The sequence below is a fragment of the Salvelinus fontinalis genome, chromosome 21 (genome assembly GCF_029448725.1).
Source record: "Salvelinus fontinalis isolate EN_2023a chromosome 21, ASM2944872v1, whole genome shotgun sequence".
Lineage (NCBI taxonomy): Eukaryota > Metazoa > Chordata > Actinopteri > Salmoniformes > Salmonidae > Salvelinus > Salvelinus fontinalis.
The window spans coordinates 5,173,160-5,195,909 of record NC_074685.1 but is presented as its reverse complement, the minus strand read 5'-3'; the positions used below and the strand labels follow the sequence as shown (position 1 = coordinate 5,195,909).

The window sequence follows — 22,750 nt, the reverse complement described above, 5'->3', positions numbered from 1 at the left end:
ATGAATTAGGGCTGGGTAATGGAGGCTTGGTGAATTAGGGCTGGGTAATGGAGGCTTGGTGAATTAGGGCTGGGTAATGGAGGCTTGATGAATTAGGGGTGGGTAATGGAGGCTTGATGAATTAGGGCTGGGTAATGGAGGCTTGATGAATTAGGGGTGGGTAATGGAGGCTTGGTGAATTAGGGGTGGGTAATGGAGGCTTTGTGAATTAGGGGTGGGTAATGGAGGCTTGATGAATTAGGGGTGGGTAATGGAGGCTTGGTGAATTAGGGGTGGGTAATGGAGGCTTGGTGAATTAGGGGTGGGTAATGGAGGCTTGGTGAATTAGGGGTGGGTAATGGAGGTTTGATGAATTATGGGTGGGTAATGGAGGCTTGATGAATTAGGGCTGGGTAATGGAGGCTTGATGAATTAGGGGTGGGTAATGGAGGCTTGATGAATTAGGGGTGGGTAATGGAGGCTTGGTGAATTAGGGGTGGGTAATGGAGGCTTGATGAATTAGGGCTGGGTAATGGAGGCTTGATGAATTAGGGGTGGGTAATGGAGGCTTGATGAATTAGGGGTGGGTAATGGAGGCTTGATGAATTAGGGGTGGGTAATGGAGGCTTGGTGAATTAGGGGTGGGTAATGGAGGCTTGATGAATTAGGGCTGGGTAATGGAGGCTTGATGAATTAGGGGTGGGTAATGGAGGTTTGGTGAATTAGGGCTGGGTAATGGAGGCTTGATGAATTAGGGCTGGGTAATGGAGGCTTGATGAATTAGGGGTGGGTAATGGAGGCTTGGTGAATTAGGGCTGGGTAATGGAGGCTTGATGAATTAGGGGTGGGTAATGGTGGCTTGGTGAATTAGGGGTGGGTAATGGTGGCTTGGTGAATTAGGGGTGGGTAATGGAGGCTTGATGAATTAGCGGTGGGTAATGGAGGCTTGGTGAATTAGGGGTGGGTAATACTCTGGATTTACTCTGGGCACCTCTGTGCACCTTTCATCCAAGCTACTCAATACTGCCCCTGCAGCTATAAGAAGTTAACACCATGTAGTATTGTCTCTAAGGGTATTGTACAGGTATAACCATGTAGTATTGTGGTTATTATACAGGTATAACCATGTAGTATTGTGGTTATTATACAGGTAGTATTGTAGTTATTATACATGTAGTATTGTAGTTATTGTACAGGTATTAACATGTAGTATTGTGGTTATTATACAGGTATAACCATGTAGTATTGTGGTTATTATACAGGTATAACCATGTAGTATTGTGGTTATTATACAGGTATAACCATGTAGTATTGTGGTTATTGTACTGGTATAACCATGTAGTATTGTGGTTATTATACAGGTATTAACATGTAGTATTTCCTCTTTGGTCCTTAAAGGTACTGATATCCTGGTGAACTCTTCCAGTGCCATTAACCAGGAAGCCTGGAGACACCCATGAAGAAGGTGGACGTCTATGTTGGGCGTCAACCTCAGAAGAACCTATCTGACGTGAGTGAATGGCTGCACCCTATTCCCTTTGAAGTGCACTACTTTTGACGAGAGCCAACAGAGCTATGATGAAAAGTAGCATATATATATATATATGGAATAGGGTGCCATTTGAGACCTCCACGATGAATCGGTAGGCTACAGAATGTCTGTCTGTCTCAACTTCAATGTTAATGACAGTTATGTAGTCTAGTGTGTTATTTACCAAACTGAAAAGGTGTTTGTTCATTGCAAGCTTTGAACAAAAATGAAGTAGTAGTATTTAATGCCAGCAGATGGCAGTGTAATCTTGTCTGCAGTACTCTATGGTTGTCAGCTGATTACCCATGTTATACAGGGCCGTCAGCTGATTACCCATGTTATACAGGGCCGTCAGCTGATTACCCATGTTATACAGGGCCGTCAGCTGATTTCCCACGTTATACAGGGCCGTCAGCTGATTACCCATGTTATACAGGGCCGTCAGCCGATTACCCATGTTATACAGGGCCGTCAGCCGATTACCCACGTTATACAGGGCCGTCAGCTGATTACCCACGTTATACAGGGCCGTCAGCTGATTACCCACGTTATACAGGGCCGTCAGCCGATTACCCATGTTATACAGGGCCGTCAGCTGATTACCCATGTTATACAGGGCCGTCAGCCGATTACCCATGTTATACAGGGCCGTCAGCCGATTACCCATGTTATACAGGGCCGTCAGCTGATTACCCACGTTATACAGGGCCGTCAGCTGATTACCCATGTTATACAGGGCCGTCAGCTGATTACCTATGTTATACAGGGCCGGCAGCTGATTACCTACAGTGTGTTCGGAAAGTATTCAGACCCCTTCGCCACATTTTGTTAGGTTCCGGCCTTATTAAATTTTTTATTAATTTAAATGCCCTCAGTAACTGACACACAATAGCCCATAATGACAAAGCGAAAACAGGATTTTATGCTGTGGGGATGTTTTTCAGAGGCAGGGACTGGGAGACTAGTCAGGATCGAGGGAAAGATGAACGGAGCAAAGTACAGAGAGATCCTTGATGAAAACCTGCTCCAGAGCGCTCAGGACCTCAGACTGGGGCGAAGGTTCACCTTCCAACAGGACAACGACCATAAGCACAGAGCCAAGACAACGCAGGAGTGGCTTTGGGACAAGTCTCTGAATGTCCTTGAGTGGCCCGGCCAGAGCCTGGACTTGAAGCCGAACATCGCTGGAGAGACCTGAAAATAGCAGTGCAGCGACTCCCCATCCAACCTGACAGAGCTTGAGAGGATCTGCAGAGAAGAATGGGACAAACTCCCCAAATACAGGTGTGCCAAGCTTGTAGCGTCATACCCAAGAAGACTCGAGGCTGTAATCGCTGCCAAACATGCTTCAACAAAGTACTGAGTCTGTGATAGATTTACATTTGTCATTTAAGCAGACACTCTTATCCAGAGCGACTTGCAGTAGTGAGAGCACACATTTTCTAATAATAAATGTGATATCCGTTTTTTTAAATTTCATACATTTGCAAAAAATTCTAAAAACCTGTTTTTGCTTTGCCATTATGGGGTATTTTGTGTAGATTGATGAGGAAAAAACGATTTAATACATTTTAGACTAAATGTGGATGCACTGTACACTAACCAGATGTATTTGTGGGTAAATATGTTTACCGGTCCCTCCACGGTGGAGGGATCTTATCAACAGTCTAAAGCCATCTACATTTCTAGAAATGAAAAAAAAAAAAAAAAAAACGTCTCGTGTGAGTTATTTTTGAATTCTCCCTATTGATTTAATGAATGTAAACATGTTTTTTTTTTAAGTTTAACTTTCCAGTTTTGTTAATATAAGTATACAATGAGCCTAACATCAACCCATACATTGTCCTCAGTTTTCTCATCCTTCCATTTTGTACATGTTACAAATTGTCATGTATTGTATTTATTATGAATACGATTTTTAATTTTAATCTCTCGTAACCACACGATGACGTAGGTACATATCCGAAGCGACGTATTTCCGGTGAGGCCTCGTTTCCCCTCAACATATTTTATTTCTATGTTTTGGAGAAGAAGAAGAAAACATCTCCCACCACCCAGCTAGTTGGGCTAGTCGGGCTGGTCTATCTCTTGCTTTGACCGCTGTGTTACACATGATTGTTACTAAATTATCATCCCAAACAACTCCTTCCTTTATGATAGAGGAAATAGCTATATGAAGAGTCTCCGGTGTAAAGGTAAGTGTTTATTGACAATAACAGAGAGATACGCGTCTCTTTGTTCTGTTAGTCAGATCACGCTAACGAACGTAGCTAGCCAGTCGTAGACGAACGCTAGCTTCATATTCGGCCTGCTGTTGATTTGAAAAAGCTGAATAGCTAGCAAGATAACTGGCTAGCTCGGGTGTGTTATGTTAGCCGTGGGCCCAGCTAGCTAATTAGCTAGATAGCGAAATGCAGAATGGTTGAAATGACTAGCCAGCCCACAATTAACGTTATATCAATGTGCTAGCCACTGATAACGAAATGGGCTATGAACAATATTTTATTTGGTTGCTAAATATCTAACAACTGTAACAGTAGGCCGTTTTTTGCCCGAGTTGACTTCTGCTCGGCATACGCTGCACGACTTCTAAAATCGTAACAACTTGGACGGGCTCACATTTCCCGATGTCCTTGTCCCCAATCTTTCCTCCCATCCATCCTAAACCTCAGGACGTGGGTGTTCACATTACACAGTGATTCCCTAGTTGATCCTGCCCTGCTGTTCTCGGTTGTCGTAGGAAGATAACAAATATGTGCAGAAACATCAAAAAGTCTGAGGCGCAGAATATGGTGTTGATTTCATGTTATGTTTTTTTTTATTTTTGTCATGTAACGCATATGTAATGTAGGACACTAACGTAATATTGGTTCGTTTTGCTTGGCCTGTTGCCTCGGGTGAGAGTGGAGGTTTTACTTAAGTGCCAAGGATTCTGTGTTTTCCCTTGCAAAAGGGATTTGTTTTTTCGTCTTCTTCCCAATAAAAACTAATTACAAAATTTTAAAACATGTGTTTTATGGAAAAGAGATGTATGTTTATGGACGATGCACCATGCTGCCTTGTTGACAAAATGAGCTGTTCCATTTGAGAAGGGCATGCCTCCCTCCCCGTTTTTGCCAGATGTGACAGGCATAGGCCCAGGCTCAACATAATTGAATCCGCCCATTCTTTTTCTCTCACATGCTGAGTGCTCAATGGCTATTGGCAGCAGTCCTTGCCCAATCATGCCGTATCACTGCTCACACTATAAAATGCACAACCAAAAATGTAGGACATGTCAGAAAATGATCAGGACATCTGACAGGGGACTGGAGAACAGAACAGCCATCATTGATCATCTGATGATTTATCACTCCAGTGTTAATCTGCAAAATTGTAATTATTCGATTTATTGCCTACCTCATGCCTTTTGCACACATTGTATATAGATTCTCTTTTTCCTACCATGTTATTGACTTGTTTATTGTTTACTCCATGTGTAACTCTGTGTTGTTGTCTGTTCACACTGCTATGCTTTATCTTGGCCAGGTCGCAGTTGCAAATGAGAACTTGTTCTCAACTAGCCTACCTGGTTAAATAAAGGTGAAATAAAATTTAAAAAAAAAAAAAAAAATTGGTGCGTCCTTGACCTGCTAAAACTATGCAAGTCTCGGCGTAATGATCCCAAGTTCATAGGATTTCAGCCAGATCATGAAAATGTGTCTGAGATGATAAAAATGTGGCGAATTCATGGCAAAATTGTGTAGTGTATGCCCGACCTTAAACCCTCTACAGACTGTATGATTTTAGCTGTCTGATGCTGTGATTTTTGCCGTCTCAGACAACATTCGCACGCTGTTGGCAAATTTTTAAGTCGTAAACGATTGTTTGACATCTTGGCTCGTTCAGTGTGACAGGGTCTAGGTCGTAGGCTCGGACAGTTCTGGTGGTGTCTTTATCGTGTAGTTTGGCAGGTGTTCCGAGCTGCTCCCAGTGACTGACCAATAGTAACACTGATTATGCACACAATTATTCAGAATAATATAATAGATAGATTTTAAACATTTACATGCTGTGCAAGAAGGAACGATTTCTCTAGTAATCTTGTTTACACGATGGGATTTTGATAAATGCAGAAAATATCCAATCAAAATAAACGTTCCAACGTGTTATTTTGGGGAAGCTTATTTTGATTCTGACTTGGGACATATGAAGTTTGTATGTGTAAACTTTTTAAAGCTACTTTCAGTTTTTCTGAACACACTTCTCTCACGCACAACCATAGAGAGAGGCTTGCGCTGCTGGTACATGCATAGATCAAATACATCGGCTGATGTCGCCGTTACGGCTGATGTCGACGTTACGGCTGTACCAATTTAACCGAGTTGATATCAAGATTTTAATTAACATCGCACGCAGTGATGTGACAATCGTAAAAGACTGAATCTAACCTACAGTCTGCACAAAGGGCTTTAAACTCAACTCTACGAATTACTGTGGAGTTGAGCAGCGGCGGGTGTGAGCGGACTGTGCTAGCAGATCGTAACGTGCTCCGTTAGCCAGGACAGGATAGTAGGCAGAGATTTCTGGTAGATCACCAACAAATAAATCGCCGTATATTTTTTGGACTCATTCAGCAGCTTTTACCAGATGAAGTACAATACCATTGGAAATCAATGTTAAAAAACTTCAGTTGTATATTCAGAACTGAAATTGAAAATGGCTGTCACTGCTATAGGATAGTAGGATAGTAGGCAGAGATTTCACTGCTTCTGGTTTTTAATGCGTGTTTTGTTTTGGTCACGTCACAGACGCCCGAGCCCCTCCCCGTGCCCCACCCCGAGCCCCTCCCCGAGCCACTCACATCAGACGAAAGATGATCTTCCTCTATGACATCATACAGTTTTAACTCACTATTTGAGGTTTGGTCCAATAAAATCGGTCAGATTACAAATCCAAGATGGCGTAGCAGTCAGATGTCCATTGTCCTCGTCTTGTCCCGTGTATATATATTTTATATATTTTTCTTCGCATATCTTTTTATATATATATTCTTTTCTTCTTAAAAACTCAACTTCAAAACACTCTCCTGCAACCCACCTCACCAAATGTGGTGCGGATCTGTTTTTTTTTTTCTTCCTCAAAAGTATTATTCACCTCGTATCCGAAATCTACAACAGAAGCTAACAAGCTAACCAGAAGTTAGCCAGCTCACAAGCTAACGTTAGTAATTCAGCTAACCACAGCTAGCGCTCATCAGCTATCCTTTAGCTCGGAAAACTATTGCCAGTTTTGTACAACGCGATTCAGACCAGAGCATACCAGACCTATTTTCTCTCCATATCCCCGGATTTTTACCTCAAGCTCTGGACATTTACACCTGGATCTTGCAGCTAACCAGCTGCTATCCGAGTGACTATTGGCTAACATCAATTCCGGAGCAAACACCAATTATCCCGGAACTAGCCAGCTGAAGAGTGCCATCAGCCACTCCTGGGCTACAATCACCTATCCGGACCCGTTTTACTGCCGATGCGGAGCCCCACCGGGCCTTCACGACTGGGATACCGACGTTATCTGCCCGAGGGAGTATTTCAACCGGCCCATCCATCGCGACGTAACCTGAACGTCCATATACTAACTGCGGCCCGCTAATCGTTAGCTGTCTTGAGCATATCGGCTGCTATCTGAACAGGTCTATCGAACAATCTTCTTAGGCCACTATAACTATTTTGACAATTGGATTGGTCCCCTCTACCACACGGAACCCCACTAATCTACCGACGGAATTGCACGGCGTGGCTAAAAACAGACCTCCATCTTCTGCTAGCTTGCTACCCATGACTAGCTGTCTGAATCACGAAGCTAGCACCAGTTAGCAAACACAATTCTACAACTCACAACCTCTCTTTCGCCAACGCCATCCGGCTTGGATTCTCTGTCGACACGACCACGTCTGGTCTGTAGACAAATACCCCATCCGCTGTGCCCTCAACCGGCCTCCGTCTGAGCAGACCCCCTCCGTCTGAGCAGACCACCCCCCCGGGCTACTAACTTTAAACGCCGCGGGCTAGCTTAGTGGAGGCCTCACTACTCCATCTACGGCTGCCCCCTGGACACTATGATCACTTGGCTACATAGCTTATGCCTGCTTGACTGTCGATTAATTCACGGTACTCCATTCTGTTTATGTGTGTTTTATCTGTCGGCTCTGTGCCTTAACTCAGGATCTGTGTGTAGTTAATCCGACCATCTCTGCCCAGTCGTCGCCATTTTTACCTTCTGCTGCTGTGTTAGCTGACTAGCTGCTGTTATCTGACCTGCTGTTTTAGCTAGCTCTCCCAATCATGACCTGCAATCACTTTATGCCTTATTGTATGTCTCTCTCAAATATCAATATGCCTTGCATACTGTTGTTCAGGCTAGTTATCATTGTTTTGGTTTGCAATGGACCCCGTAGTTCCACTCTCCGTATCTCTGATACCTCCTTTGTCCCACCCCCCACACATGCGGTGACCTCACCCATTGAGACCAGCATGTCCAGAGATACAACCTCTCTTATCATCACCCAGTGCCTGGGCTTGCCTCCGCTGTACCCGTGCCCCACCATACCCTGGTCTGCACATTATGCCCAGAATCTATTCTACCACGCCCATAAATCTGCTCCTTTTATTCCTTGTCCCCAACGCTCTAGGCGACCAGTTTTGATAGCCTTTAGCCGCACCCTCATCCTACTGCTCCTCTGTTCCTCGGGTGATGTGGAGGTAAACCCAGGCCCTGCATGTCCCCAGTCACCCTCATTTGTTGACTTCTGTGATCGAAAAAGCCTTGGCCTCATGCATGTCAACATCAGAAGCCTCGTCCCTAAGTTTGCCTTACTCACCGCTTTAGCACACTCTGCCAACCCTGATGTCCTTGCCGTGTCTGAATCCTGGCTTAGGAAGGCCACCAAAAACTCTGAGATTTCCATACCCAACTATAACACTTTCCGTCAAGATAGAACTGCCAAAGGGGGAGGAGTTGCAATCTACTGCAGAGATAGCCTGCAAAGTTCTGTCATACTTTCCAAGTCTATGCCCAAACAGTTCGAACTTCTAATTTTAAAAATTAATCTCTCCAGAAATAAGTCTCTCACTGTTGCCGCCTGCTACCGACCCCCCTCAGCTCCCAGCTGTGCCCTGGACACCATCTGTGAATTGATCGCTCCCCATCTAGCTTCAGAGTTTGTTCTGTTAGGTGACCTAAACTGGGATATGCTTAACACCCCGGCAGTCCTACAATCTAAGCTTGATGCCCTCAATCTCACACAAATCATCAAGGAACCCACCAGGTACAACCCTAAATCCGTAAACATGGGCACCCTAATAGACATTATCCTGACCAACTTGCCCTCGAAATACACCTCTGCTGTCTTCAATCAAGATCTCAGCGATCACTGCCTCATTGCCTGTATCCGCCACGGGTCCACGGTCAAACGACCACCCCTCATCACTGTCAAACGCTCCCTGAAACACTTCTGCGAGCAGGCCTTTCTAATCGACCTGGCCCGGGTACCCTGGAAGGATATTGACCTCATCCCGTCAGTTGAGGATGCCTGGTCATTCTTTAAAAGTTACTTCCTCACCATATTAGACAAGCATGCTCCGTTCAAAAAATGCAGAACCAAGAACAGATATAGCCCTTGGTTCACTCCAGACCTGACTGCCCTCGACCAGCACAAAAACATCCTGTGGCGAACTGCGATAGCATCGAAGAGCCCCCGTGATATGCAACTGTTCAGGGAAGTCAGGAACCAATACACGCAGTCAGTCAGGAAAGCAAAGGCCAGCTTTTTCAAGCAGAAATTTGCATCCTGTAGCTCTAACTCCAAAAAGTTCTGGGATACTGTAAAGTCCATGGAAAACAAGAGCACCTCCTCCCAGCTGCCCACTGCACTGAGGCTAGATAACACGGTCACCACTGATAAGTCCGTGATAATCGAAAACTTCAACAAACATTTCTCAATGGCTGGCCATGCCTTCCACCTGGCGACTCCAACCTTGGCCAGCAGCCCCGCCCGGCCCGCTGCTACTCGCCCAAGCCTCCCCAGCTTCTCCTTTACCCATATCCAGATAGCAGATGTTCTGAAAGAGCTGGAAAATCTGGACCCATACAAATCAGCTGGGCTTGACAATCTGGACCCCCTATTTCTGAAACTGTCCGCCGCCATTGTCGCACCCCCTATTACCAGCCTGTTCAACCTCTCCTTCGTATCATCTGAGATCCCCAAGGATTGGAAAGCTGCCGCTGTCATTCCCCTCTTCAAAGGGGGAGACACCCTGGACCCAAACTGTTACAGACCTATATCCATCCTGCCCTGCCTAGCTAAGGTCTTCGAAAGCCAAGTCAACAAACAGATCACTGACCATCTCGAATCCCACCGTACCTTCTCCGCTGTGCAATCCGGTTTCCGAGCCGGTCACGGGTGCATCTCAGCCACGCTCAAGGTACTAAACGATATCATAACCGCCATCGATAAAAGACATTACTGTGCAGCCGTCTTCATCGACCTGGCCAAGGCTTTCGACTCTGTCAATCACCATATTCTTATCGGCAGACTCAATAGCCACGGTTTTTCTAATGACTGCCTTGCCTGGTTCACCAACTACTTTGCAGACAGAGTTCAGTGTGTCAAATCGGAGGGCATGTTGTCCGGTCCTCTTGCAGTCTCTATGGGGGTACCACAGGGTTCAATTCTCGGGCCGACTCTTTTCTCTGTATACATCAATGATGTTGCTCTTGCTGCGGGCGATTCCCTGATCCACCTCTACGCAGACGACACCATTCTGTATACTTCCGGCCCTTCCCTGGACACTGTGCTATCTAACCTCCAAACGAGCTTCAATGCCATACAACACTCCTTCCGTGGCCTCCAACTGCTCTTAAACGCTAGTAAAACCAAATGCATGCTTTTCAACCGTTCGCTGCCTGCACCCGCACGCCCGACTAGCATCACCCCCCTGGACGGTTCCGACCTAGAATATGTGGACATCTATAAGTACCTAGGTGTCTGGCTAGACTGCAAACTCTCCTTCCAGACTCATATCAAACATCTCCAATCCAAAATCAAATCTAGTCGGCTTTCTATTCCGGAACAAAGCCTCCTTCACTCACGCCGCCAAACTTACCCTAGTAAAACTGACTATCCTACCGATCCTCGACTTCGGCGATGTCATCTACAAAATAGCTTCCAATACTCTACTCAGCAAACTGGATGCAGTTTATCACAGTGCCATCCGTTTTGTTACTAAAGCACCTTATACGACCCACCACTGCGACCTGTATGCCCTAGTCGGCTGGCCCTCGCTACATGTTCGTCGTCAGACCCACTGGCTCCAGGTCATCTACAAGGCTATGCTAGGTAAAGTGCCGCCTTATCTCAGTTCACTGGTCACGATGGCTACACCCACCCGTAGCACGCGCTCCAGCAGGTGTATCTCACTGATCATCCCTAAAGCCAAAACCTCATTTGGACGCCTTTCCTTCCAGTTCTCTGCTGCCTGCGACTGGAACGAATTGCAAAAATCTCTGAAGTTGGAGACTTTTATCTCCCTCAACAACTTTAAAAATCTGCTATCCGAGCAGCTAACCGATCGCTGCAGCTGTACATAGTCCATCTGTAAACTACCCACCCAATTTACCTACCTCACCCCCATACTGCTTTTATTTATTTACTTTTCTGCTCTTTTGCACACCAGTATCTCTTCTTGCACATGATCATCTGATGATTTATCACTCCAGTGTTAATCTGCTAAATTGTAATTATTCGATTTATTGCCTACCTCATGCCTTTTGCACACATTGTATATTGATTCTCTTTTTCCTACCATGTTATTGACTTGTTTATTGTTTTACTCCATGTGTAACTCTGTGTTGTTGTATGTGTCGAACTGCTTTGCTTTATCTTGGCCAGGTCGCAGTTGCAAATGAGAACTTGTTCTCAACTAGCCTACCTGGTTAAATAAAGGTGAAATAAAAAAATAAAAAAAATAAAATATGGACACCGAAACACATCGAGACACTATTTGACTGTAATAGAGGAGACCATGACCTTTCTAATGATACACTATTTATGTCTCAACTCCCAACATGTCGAACAGAGCAGGCCCTACTAAAACGAGAGGATCAATGAACATGTTGTGGAAAATCAATCAAATGTATTTATAAAGCCTTTCTTACATCAGCTGAAGTCTCAAAGTGCCGTACAGAAACCCAGCCTAAAACCCCAAACAGCAAGCAATGCAGGTGTAGAAGCATGGTGGCTAGGAAAAACTCTCTAGAAAGGCCAAAACCTAGGAAGAAACCTAGAGAGGAACCAGGCTCTGAGGGGTGGCCAGTCCTCTTCTGGCTGTGCCGGGTGGAGATTATAACAGAACATGACAGCCAAGATGTTCAAAATGTTCATAGATAATCAGCAGGGTCAAATAATAATAATCAGTGTTTTCAGTTCATCGGTAGGGGGTCCAGCGTGCTCTGGGCATTACTGACTCAAATGAATGAGATGTGTCTGGTGTAGTATGGAGTTTTCAACAAACCTTAACTTGGTGATACCATCTTAGTTCTCCTATCTTCTAAAATATAAGTTTTCCTGTTTACAGGTTTGTTTTGATTTTGGAGCAAAAAAAATATTTATTTTACAATCTGCTAGGTAGGCACCTCTGACTACATCGAGTCGCTGTCAGTTCATACTTGTTACCTGTGTTTGTCCTGTGTAAATGCGTTCTTTTCTTTGGGTGCTGCAATCTGTCGTGTTTTAGCCTCCCATTTAGCCTTGCCAAGGGAGCGGGTGTTACTGCAGATCCCATTTAGCCTTGCCAAGGGAGCGGGTGTTACTGCAGAATGAATAGATCCCATTTAGCCTTGCCAAGGGAGCGGGTGTTACTGCAGAATGAATAGATCCCATTTAGCCTTGCCAAGGGAGCGGGTGTTACTGCAGATCCCATTTAGCCTTGCCAAGGGAGCGGGTGTTACTGCAGAATGAATAGATCCCATTTAGCCTTGCCAAGGGAGCGGGTGTTACTGCAGAATGAATAGATCCCATTTAGCCTTGCCAAGGGAGCGGGTGTTACTGCAGAATGAATAGATCCCATTTAGCCTTGCCAAGGGAGCGGGTGTTACTGCAGATCCCATTTAGCCTTGCCAAGGGAGCGGGTGTTACTGCAGAATGAATAGATCCCATTTAGCCTTGCCAAGGGAGCGGGTGTTACTGCAGAATGACTAGATCCCATTTAGCCTTGCCAAGGGAGCGGGTGTTACTGCAGAATGAATAGATCCCATTTAGCCTTGCCAAGGGAGCGGGTGTTACTGCAGAATGAATAGATCCCATTTAGCCCTGCCAAGGGAGCGGGTGTTACTGCAGAATGAATAGATCCCATTTAGCCTTGCCAAGGGAGCGGGTGTTACTGCAGAATGAATAGATCCCATTTAGCCTTGCCAAGGGAGCGGGTGTTACTGCAGAATGAATAGATCCCATTTAGCCTTGCCAAGGGAGCGGGTGTTACTGCAGAATGAATAGATCCCATTTAGCCCTGCCAAGGGAGCGGGTGTTAATGCAGAATGAATAGATCCCATTTAGCCTTGCCAAGGGAGCGGGTGTTAATGCAGAATGACTAGATCCCATTTAGCCTTGCCAAGGGAGCGGGTGTTACTGCAGAAAGAATAGATCCCATTTGGCCCCTGAATACTTAGTGTGGTCAACAGCTTATCATTATCTACCAAGAGAGTTCTCAACTATATTATTTGTAGCCATCTATTTACCACCGCAGAACGATACTGGCACTAAGACCGCTCTCAACCAACTCTATAAGGTCATAAGCAAAGAAGAAAATCCAGAAGTGGAGCTCCTAGTGGCTGGGGACTTTAAGGCAGGCAAACTTAAATCAGTTGAACCAAAATTTTACCAGCATGTCACATGTGCAACCAAGGAAAAAACAAAATCCTAGACCACCTTTACTCAACACACAGAGATGCATACAAAGCTCTCCATCGCACTCCATTTAGGAAATCTGACCATAATTCTATCCTCCTGATTTCTGCTTACAAGCAAAAACTAAAGCAGGAAGTACCAGTGACTTCCGCGTTGCTCAATACGGAAGTGGTCAGATGACGCGGATGCTACACTACACGACTGTTTTGCTAGCACAGACTGGAATATGTTCCGGGATTCATCCAATGGCATTGAGGAATACCCCACCTCAGTCACCGGCTTCATCAATAAGTCCATCGATGACGTCCCCACAGTGACTGTACGTTCATATCCCAACCAGAAGCCATGGATTACAGGCAACATCCTCATCGAGCTAATGGCTAGAGCTGCCGCTTTCAAGGAGCTAGAGACTAATCCGGACGCTTATAAGAAATCCCGCTATGCCCTCAGACGAAACATCAAACAAGCAAAGCATCAATACAGGACTAAGATTAAATTGTACTACACCGTCTCTGATGCTCGTCAGATGTGGCAGGGCTTGAAAACTATTACGGACTACAAAGGGAAACCCAGACGCGAGCTGCCCAGTGACGCGAGCCTACCAGACGAGCTAAATGCCTTTTATGCTCGCTTCGAGGCAATCAACCCTGAAGCATGCACAAGAGCACCAGCTGTGCTGGGTGACTGTGTATTAACACTTTCGGTAGCCAATGTGAACAAAACCTTTAAACAGGTCAACGTTCACAAAGCCGCTGGGCCAGACGGATTACCTATTACTGCTCGGCATCTGCCCGTAAGGCGGTGCAGAGGGTAGTGCGAACGGCCCAGTACATCACCGGGGGGGCCAAGCTTCCTGCCATCCAGGACCTAAATAATAGGCGTGTCAGAGGAAAGCCCCAAAAATTGTCAGAGACTCCAGTCACCCAGGTTGTAGACTTTTCTCTGCTACCACACGGCAAGTGGTACTGGAGCGCCAACAGTTTCTAACCCCCCCCCCCCCCCAAACCATAAGACTGTTACATTGACCTACCCCCCTCCCTTTTGTACACTGCTGCTACTCGCTGTTTGTTTGTTACCTATGGATAGTCACTTTGCCCCCACTTACATGTACAGATTACCTCAACTAGCCTGTACCCCTGCACACTGCCTCGGTACCGGTGCTCCCTGTATATAGCCTCGTTATTCTTATTGTATTACTTTTTATTTGTCTACTTGGTAAATATGTTCTTCATAAACTGCACTGTTAAGGGCTTGTAAGTTTAAGCATTTCATGGTAAAGTCTTCACCTATTGTATTCGGTGCATGGGACAAAGTTTGATTTGAACTCACACTTCTACTGTGAATAAGTAATATACATTTTTCCAGCAGGGGAAACGGCTCCAACTCACGATGGAAGACTGCTTGCACACTTCTTCAGAGAACCTGTCTAGGTTGGTCCGCTGGGCCCACAGTCACGGCACCATCTGTGCTCTCATTCCGAACCTCAAACACCTGCTCACCGAGGGTTCCCATGGGAACCTGACCGCCATGTGGGGGTGCAGTGCGGGCCACGCCTACCACTGGCCCCTCCCCGCCACCTGTAAGACAGGCCAGAAGGTGGGTGTGTTTTTTAGTCCCTGATGCTTGTGATTTTTGACTGTTCTATTGACAGTGTCGTACAGTCCTAGCCCTGTGTTGTCGTTTACTGCAAAAGCACAATATTCAGTAATCTGAGTACAGCGTTCAGCCACCAAAGCAAGCCATACAGTTAGCCGCCAAATTGTGGAGTCAACAAAAGTTAGAAATAGCATTATAAATCTTCACTTTGCTGATCTACGTCGGAATGCACTCCCAGGACTCCCACTTCCACAAGAAATGTTCGTTTTGTTCGATTACGTCCATATTAATGTCCAAATACCTCCGCGCGTTTAGTTCACTATTCCAAAGGCACAATGCGCGAGCGCAAAATCCAGACGAAAAGTCAAGAGTTCCATTACAGTTTGTAGAAACGTGTCAAACGATGTTTGCAATCAATCTTTGGGGTCTTTTTATAATACATCTTCAATAATATTCCAACCGGACAATAGCGTATTCATTACAGAGGAAAAAGAAGGAACGGCGCCCCCGTGTGACCGCGCAGTAAACAACTCATTGGCCTCAGCCTAGTCCACTTGTTGAAACAGCTCTTATTCCACCCCCTTCCTCCAGTAAACAACTCATTGGCCTCAGCCTAGTCCACTTGTTGAAACAGCTCTTATTCCACCCCCTTCCACAATAGAAGCCTCAAACAACTTTCTAAAGACTGTTGACACCTGCTGTAAGCCTTGGGAAGTGCAATCTGGCCCCATAGACACAGCATATTGGATAGGCAATCACTTAAATGAAACTACAAACCTCAGATTTCCCACTTCCTGGTTGGATTTGTCTCCGGTTTTTCGCCTGCCATATGAGTTCTGTTATACTCACAGACATAATTTTAACAGTTTTGGAAACTTTAGAGTGTTTTCTATCCAAATCTACCACTTATATGCGTATCATAGCTTCTGGGTCTGGGTAACACGCATTTTACTCTGGGCACCTTATTCATCCAAGCTACTCAATACTGCCCCCCCCTTTACATTTACATACATTTAAGTCATTTAGCAGACGCTCTTATCCAGAGCGACTTACAAATTGGTGCATTCACCTTATGACATCCAGTGGAACAGCCACTTTACAATAGTGCATCTAAATCTTTTAAGGGGGGGGGGGGTCAGAAGGATTACTCTTTCCTAACCTAGGTATTCCTTAAAGAGGTGGGGTTTCAGGTGTTCCCAAAGAAGTTTTAAGCAAGGTTCATAAAGACATTGGCCAGTCAAATTCAAGGACTTCCAGGCACTTTTTCAAGCACTTAATTGTATTTTTCAAGGACCTCAATGTTATTGTTAGATTCAGCGTTAAACTTGGAACATTATTATCCTGGACACATGATACATCAGAAGTATTACTATAGTATCTGTGGGGTGATAGAGACTGGTTGAAGTATTACTATAGTATCTGAGGGGTGATAGAGACTGGTTTTTATCTGTAGGAACCAGATGGCTTTGGAATGTGCTGAGTAGAGGGGAGGAAGTCACGTGATTGCTATAGGTGACACGGGTGGAGAGCTTTGGATTAGGCATCAAGGGGGTTGAGGTCAGGTCACTTCAAGGGAGAAGGAACAGTTATTACCCCACCACTTTGTCTTCCTGTCGAACCATACAATATGTAAAGAGTTGGAGAGAAGGAGGAGTGCATCTAAATTGGAGTAGATAGATTGGTCTGGTCTGCCTTATCTGGTCTGTCTGCCTTATCTGGTCTGCTCTGTCTGGTCTGTCTGCCTTGTCTGGTCTGTCTGCCTTGTCTGGTCTGCTCTGTCTGCTCTGTCTGCTCTGTCTGTCTGGTCTGCTCTGTCTGGTCTGCTCTGTCTGGTCTGCTCTGTCTGGTCTGCTCTGTCTGGTCTGCTCTGTCTGTCTGGTCTGCTCTGTCTGTCTGGTCTGCTCTGTCTGTCTGCTCTGCTCTGTCTGTCTGCTCTGTCTGGTCTGCTCTGTCTGTCTGGTCTGCTCTGTCTGTCTGGTCTGCTCTGTCTGTCTGGTCTGCTCTGTCTGTCTGGTCTGCTCTGTCTGTCTGGTCTGTCTGGTCTGCCTTGTCTGGTCTGGTCTGTCTGCCTTGTCTGGTCTGTCTGCCTTGTCTGGTCTGCTCTGTCTGGTCTGCTCTGTCTGTCTGTCTGGTCTGGTCTGTCTGGTCTGCTCTGTCTGGTCTGCTCTGTCTGGTCTGCTCTGGTCTGTCTGCCTTGTCTGGTCTGGTCTGTCTGCCTAAACATGTGTTGTCTAATGCAGCTGTATTGATCCTCTGGGAAGAATTAAACTTGGTTAATCTTTCATAATGTCCGTTGAGTTTATTACTCTGAGAGTTAGACCTTAACAGTATACAATTGTATGATGTATATAATTGTACAAATAGGGCCTAATATAGAACCCTCTCCACTCAAAAAGCACGCAAAACGTGTAGGAAGAAACTAGGCTATTATCACTTAAATAATAATACTTGTTTTGGTCCTTTGCCAATGCATTAATATTGTAATTATTATTACATTCTAAAATATGTGAGAATAATGAGGATGTTGCCTGAGTAAATAGATTGGATACATGCATTTCAAATGTAAACAGGGATTTATAAATGCATCAGCAGATGTCACAAAGTGCTGTACAGAAACCCAGCCTAAAACCCCCAAACAGCAAGCAGTGCAGATGTAGGGACACATAATAAAACAGTAGCATTAATCTCACCATATGAATCTCACCATCGCTGTTTTTATAAGGAGAAAGTGACCAAAAAAACCAGGTTCCTTTTTTTTTTTTTTTTTTTTTTTAATGGAAGGATTTGTATGGGTGTCATCGTCATAGTAACCAGAGTAACGGAGTAGCGTAACACCTTTCCAACAACACAAGCATGTCGCTAAACGTGTGTATGTGACCAATAACATGTTGATTTGAACAGAGCAGCGGTAAACAAACGGAAGTGGCCACAACTCTCACAGAAAAATTTGATAAAAATGAAATCACGGATAATTATAAGGGAGCCGGAGGACGTAATAAATTGGCCGCGATTTTATTACGAGGACTTTTCAAGCACCAAATTGAGGAAATGTCTGATTTTTTTCAAGGTAGGCCTATTCCAGGACGTGGAATTTCTGAGCTCCAATTTCAAGTAGCCTACTTCAAGCCCTTTGTATTATTTTTTAAAATTGCAGGTGTAACATGGAAAACAAAAATGTATTTGTCATTGTATTTCATTTACCAGATGATACTGAGAAGAAGCCCACTGGGCTGTGTCATTTGTTGTCATTATGTCCAGAATAATGAATTGGAGTAGAGTTGGGTGTTGAGCAATAGCCTATGCTACATAATTGCGCACAGTAAGACTGTCCAATCCAGGGCACTAAAACAATATGAAAACATGTCATTTACCTTGATGCTTTCTCTGTTAAATCTAACGAGATCCTGCTGTGAATCAAACAGACAATTACTGGATAATCAACATCCAATTAGGGATATTAGGTCCAACGTGGCTCCAGGCACAGCTGTCTTTACCGGTGTACAGATTTAGACATAAACACCTTTTGTTTAGGCACTTGGGCTGTTGTATCGCATGAACAGCTGTTGCGATCGCACGTCACTTGACCGTCATTCGCAAAATGTCTTCCTGGATCACAGCGTAGTTTATCAGCTGGGCATCAAATAAAATAATTGTATTTGTCACATGCACCGAATACAACAGGTGTAGGTAGCTTACTTACTAGCCCTTAACCAATAATGCAGTTTAAAAAATACAACAAATAAAAATACCTAATAAGAAGTAAAGAGCAGCGGTAAAATAACAATGTGGAGGCTATATACAGGGTGTTACGGTACAGAGTCAATGTGGAGGCTATATACAGGGTGTTACGGTCCAGAGTCAATGTGGAGGCTATATACAGGGTGTTACGGTACAGAGTCAATGTGGAGGCTATATACAGGGTGTTACGGTACAGAGTCAATGTGGAGGCTATATACAGGGTGTTACGGTACAGAGTCAATGTGGAGGCTATATACAGGGTGGTACGGTACAGAGTCAATGTGGAGGCTATATACAGGGGTTACGGTACAGAGTCAATGTGGAGGCTATATACAGGGTGTTACGGTACAGAGTCAATGTGGAGGCTATATACAGGGGGTACCAGTACAGAGTCAATGTGGAGGCTATATACAGGGTGTTACGGTACAGAGTCAATGTGGAGGCTATATACAGGGTGTTACGGTACAGAGTCAATGTGGAGGCTATATACAGGGTGTTACGGTACAGAGTCAATGTGGAGGCTATATACAGGGTGTTACGGTACAGAGTCAATGTGGAGGCTATATACAGGGGGTACCGGTACAGAGTCAATGTGGAGGCTATATACAGGGGGTACCGGTACAGAGTCAATGTGGAGGCTATATACAGGGTGTTACGGTACAGAGTCAATGTGGAGGCTATATACAGGGTGGTACGGTACAGAGTCAATGTGGAGGCTATATACAGGGGTTACGGTACAGAGTCAATGTGGAGGCTATATACAGGGTGTTACGGTACAGAGTCAATGTGGAGGCTATATACAGGGGGTACCAGTACAGAGTCAATGTGGAGGCTATATACAGGGTGTTACGGTACAGAGTCAATGTGGAGGCTATATACAGGGTGTTACGGTACAGAGTCAATGTGGAGGCTATATACAGGGTGTTACGGTACAGAGTCAATGTGGAGGCTATATACAGGGTGTTACGGTACAGAGTCAATGTGGAGGCTATATACAGGGGGTACCGGTACAGAGTCAATGTGGAGGCTATATACAGGGGGTACCGGTACAGAGTCAATGTGGAGGCTATATACAGGTGGTACCGGTACAGAGTCAGTGTGGAGGCTATATTCAGGGGGTACCGGTACAGAGTCAGTGTGGAGGCTATATACAGGGTGTTACGGTACAGAGTCAATGTGGAGGCTATATACAGGGGGTACCGGTACAGAGTCAATGTGGAGGCTATATACAGGGGGTACCAGTACAGAGTCAATGTGCAGGGCTACAGCTTTGTCAAGGTAATTGAGGTAATATGTACATGTAGGTAGAGTTATTAAAGTGACTGCATAGATGATAACAACAGAGAGTAGCAGCGGTGTAAAAGAGGGGGGGGGTGCAATTAGTCTGGGTAGCCATTTGATTAGATGTTCAGGAGTCTTATGGCTTGTGGGTAGAAACTGTTTAGGAGCCTCTTGGTCCTAGACTTGGTGCTCCGGTACTGCTTGCCGTGTGGTAGCAGAGAGAACAGTTTATGACTAGGTTGGCTGGAGTCTTTGACAATTTTTAGGGCCTTCCTCTGACACCGCCTGCTATAGAGGTCCTGGATGGCAGGAAGCTTGGCCCCAGTGATGTACTGGGCTGTACGCACTACCCTCTGTAGTGCCTTGCGGTCGGAGGCTGAGCAGTTGCCATACCAGGCAGTGATGCAACCAGTCAGGATGCTCTCGATGGTGCAGCTGTAGAACTTTTTGAGGATCTGGGGACCCATGCCAAATCTTTTTAGTTTCCTGAGGGGGAATAGGCGTTGTCATGCCCTCTTCACGACTGTCTTGGTGTGCTTAGACCATGTTAGTTTGTTGTTGAAGTGGACACCAAGGAACTTGAAGCTCTCAACCTGCTCCACTACAGCCCCGTCGATGAGAATGGGGGCGTACTCGGTCCTCCTTTTCCTGTAGTCCACAATCATCTCCTTTGTCTTGATCACATTAAGGGAGATGTTGTCCTGGCACCACACGGCCAGGTCTCTGACCTCCTCCCTATAGGCTGTCGTTGATCACTCGCGGTTGTGTCGTCGGTAAACTTAATGACGGAGTATCTTTTGAATTCATCCTTAGAGGAACTTACTTTTTAACTAACTCTCTCACTTTGAGGGATAGGTTGTTATTCTGGCACCACCCGACCTGGTCTCTGACCACCTCCCTATTGGCTGTCTCGTCATTGTCGGTGATCAGGCCCTACCACTGTGTCGTCTGCAAACTTAATGATGGCGTTGGAGTTGTGCCTGGCCGTGCAGTCATGGGTGACCAGGGAGTACGGGAGGGGGCTGAGCACGCAACCCTGAGGGGCCCCTATGTTAAGGGAACAGGGTTTTAAGTGTCAATGTAAAGTGACTCTCGGTTAGAAGCGTTCTATAATTTTGGATTTGTGTGAAAACCGTTTAACATAAAGAGACACAAAATGTAGTTATGAGATGTTTATACACAAACTATCCAACAGATACGTGGTTCAAGTTCAATGTCTAATTTAACATCAATTTACACTGCAAGTCATGTTTTATGTCCCACGATTTTTGGACAAATCCATCAAGTTACCAACCATGATAAAAGGTTAAACAGGTTTTAAATCAAATGTTATTGATTTATAGCTATGATGTTATTGATTATGATCCCCCATCTTTAATGACATTAAAACATTCTCAGATTATTATCAATGACTTTTAAAAGCTGGAACACGTTGTCAAGGAAGTGCTCGCTGGTACATCTGGAAAGGTATACTGTATATACAGGTACATGTGGAAAGGTATACTGTATATACAGGTACATGTGGAAAGGTATACTGTATATACAGGTACATGTGGAAACGTATACTGTATACACAGGTACATCTGGAAAGGTATACTGTATATACAGGAACATGTGGAAAGGTATACTGTATATACAGGTACATCTGGAAAGGTATACTGTATATACAGGTACATCTGGAAAGGTATACTGTATATACAGGTACATCTGGAAAGGTATACTGTATATACAGGTACATATGGAAAGGTATACTGTATATACAGGTACATATGGAAAGGTATACTGTATATACAGGTACATCTGGAAAGGTATACTGTATATTCAGGTACATATGGAAAGGTATACTGTATATATATACAGTATCAGTATTCTGGAAGTATTCAGACCCTTTGACTTTTTCCACATTTTGTTTCGTTACAGCCTTATTCTAAAATGGATGTAAATAGTTTCCCCCCCCCTCATCAATCTATAAACATTACCCCATAATGACGTCACATTACCCCATAATGACGTCACATTACCCCATAACGACGTCACATTACCCCACAACGACGTCACATTACCCCACAACGACGTCACATTACCCCATAACGACGTCACATTACCCCATAACGACGTCACATTACCCCATAACGACGTCACATTACCCCACAACGACGTCACATTACCCCATAACGACGTCACATTACCCCACAACGACGTCACATTACCCCACAACGACGTCACATTACCCCACAACGACGTCACAATACCCCACAACGACGTCACATTACCCCATAACGACGTCACATTACCCCATAATGACGTCACATTACCCCACAACGACGTCACATTACCCCACAACGACGTCACATTACCCCACAACGACGTCACATTACCCCACAACGACGTCACATTACCCCACAACGACGTCACATTACCCCACAACGACGTCACATTACCCCACAACGACGTCACAATACCCCACAACGACGTCACATTACCCCACAACGACGTCACATTACCCCATAACGACGTCACATTACCCCATAACGACGTCACATTACCCCATAATGACGTCACATTACCCCACAACGACGTCACATTACCCCATAACGACGTCACATTACCCCACAACGACGTCACATCACCCCACAACGACGTCACATTACCCCATAACGACGTCACATTACCCCACAACG

At 45.0% G+C, this 22,750-nt stretch overlaps 1 protein-coding gene across 4 annotated transcripts in view; it reads left to right on the top strand.

The window, feature by feature from the left end:
• The first annotated feature begins 3,484 nt into the window (after positions 1 to 3,484).
• Positions 3,485 to 22,750, top strand: part of LOC129818072 (uncharacterized protein KIAA1958-like) — a 51,800-nt gene continuing 32,534 nt past the window's right edge. For 2 of the 4 annotated variants that reach the window (XM_055873619.1, XM_055873617.1), the window contains exons 1-2: positions 3,486 to 3,705; positions 14,820 to 15,050. In XM_055873619.1, coding sequence (XP_055729594.1) covers positions 14,844 to 15,050 — 207 coding nt within the window. In that variant the 5' untranslated portion in view covers positions 3,486 to 3,705; positions 14,820 to 14,843. Of the gene's footprint in view, positions 3,706 to 14,819; positions 15,051 to 22,750 lie in introns of all 4 variants that reach the window. The other 2 variants (XM_055873616.1, XM_055873615.1) reach the window with 2 other exon arrangements.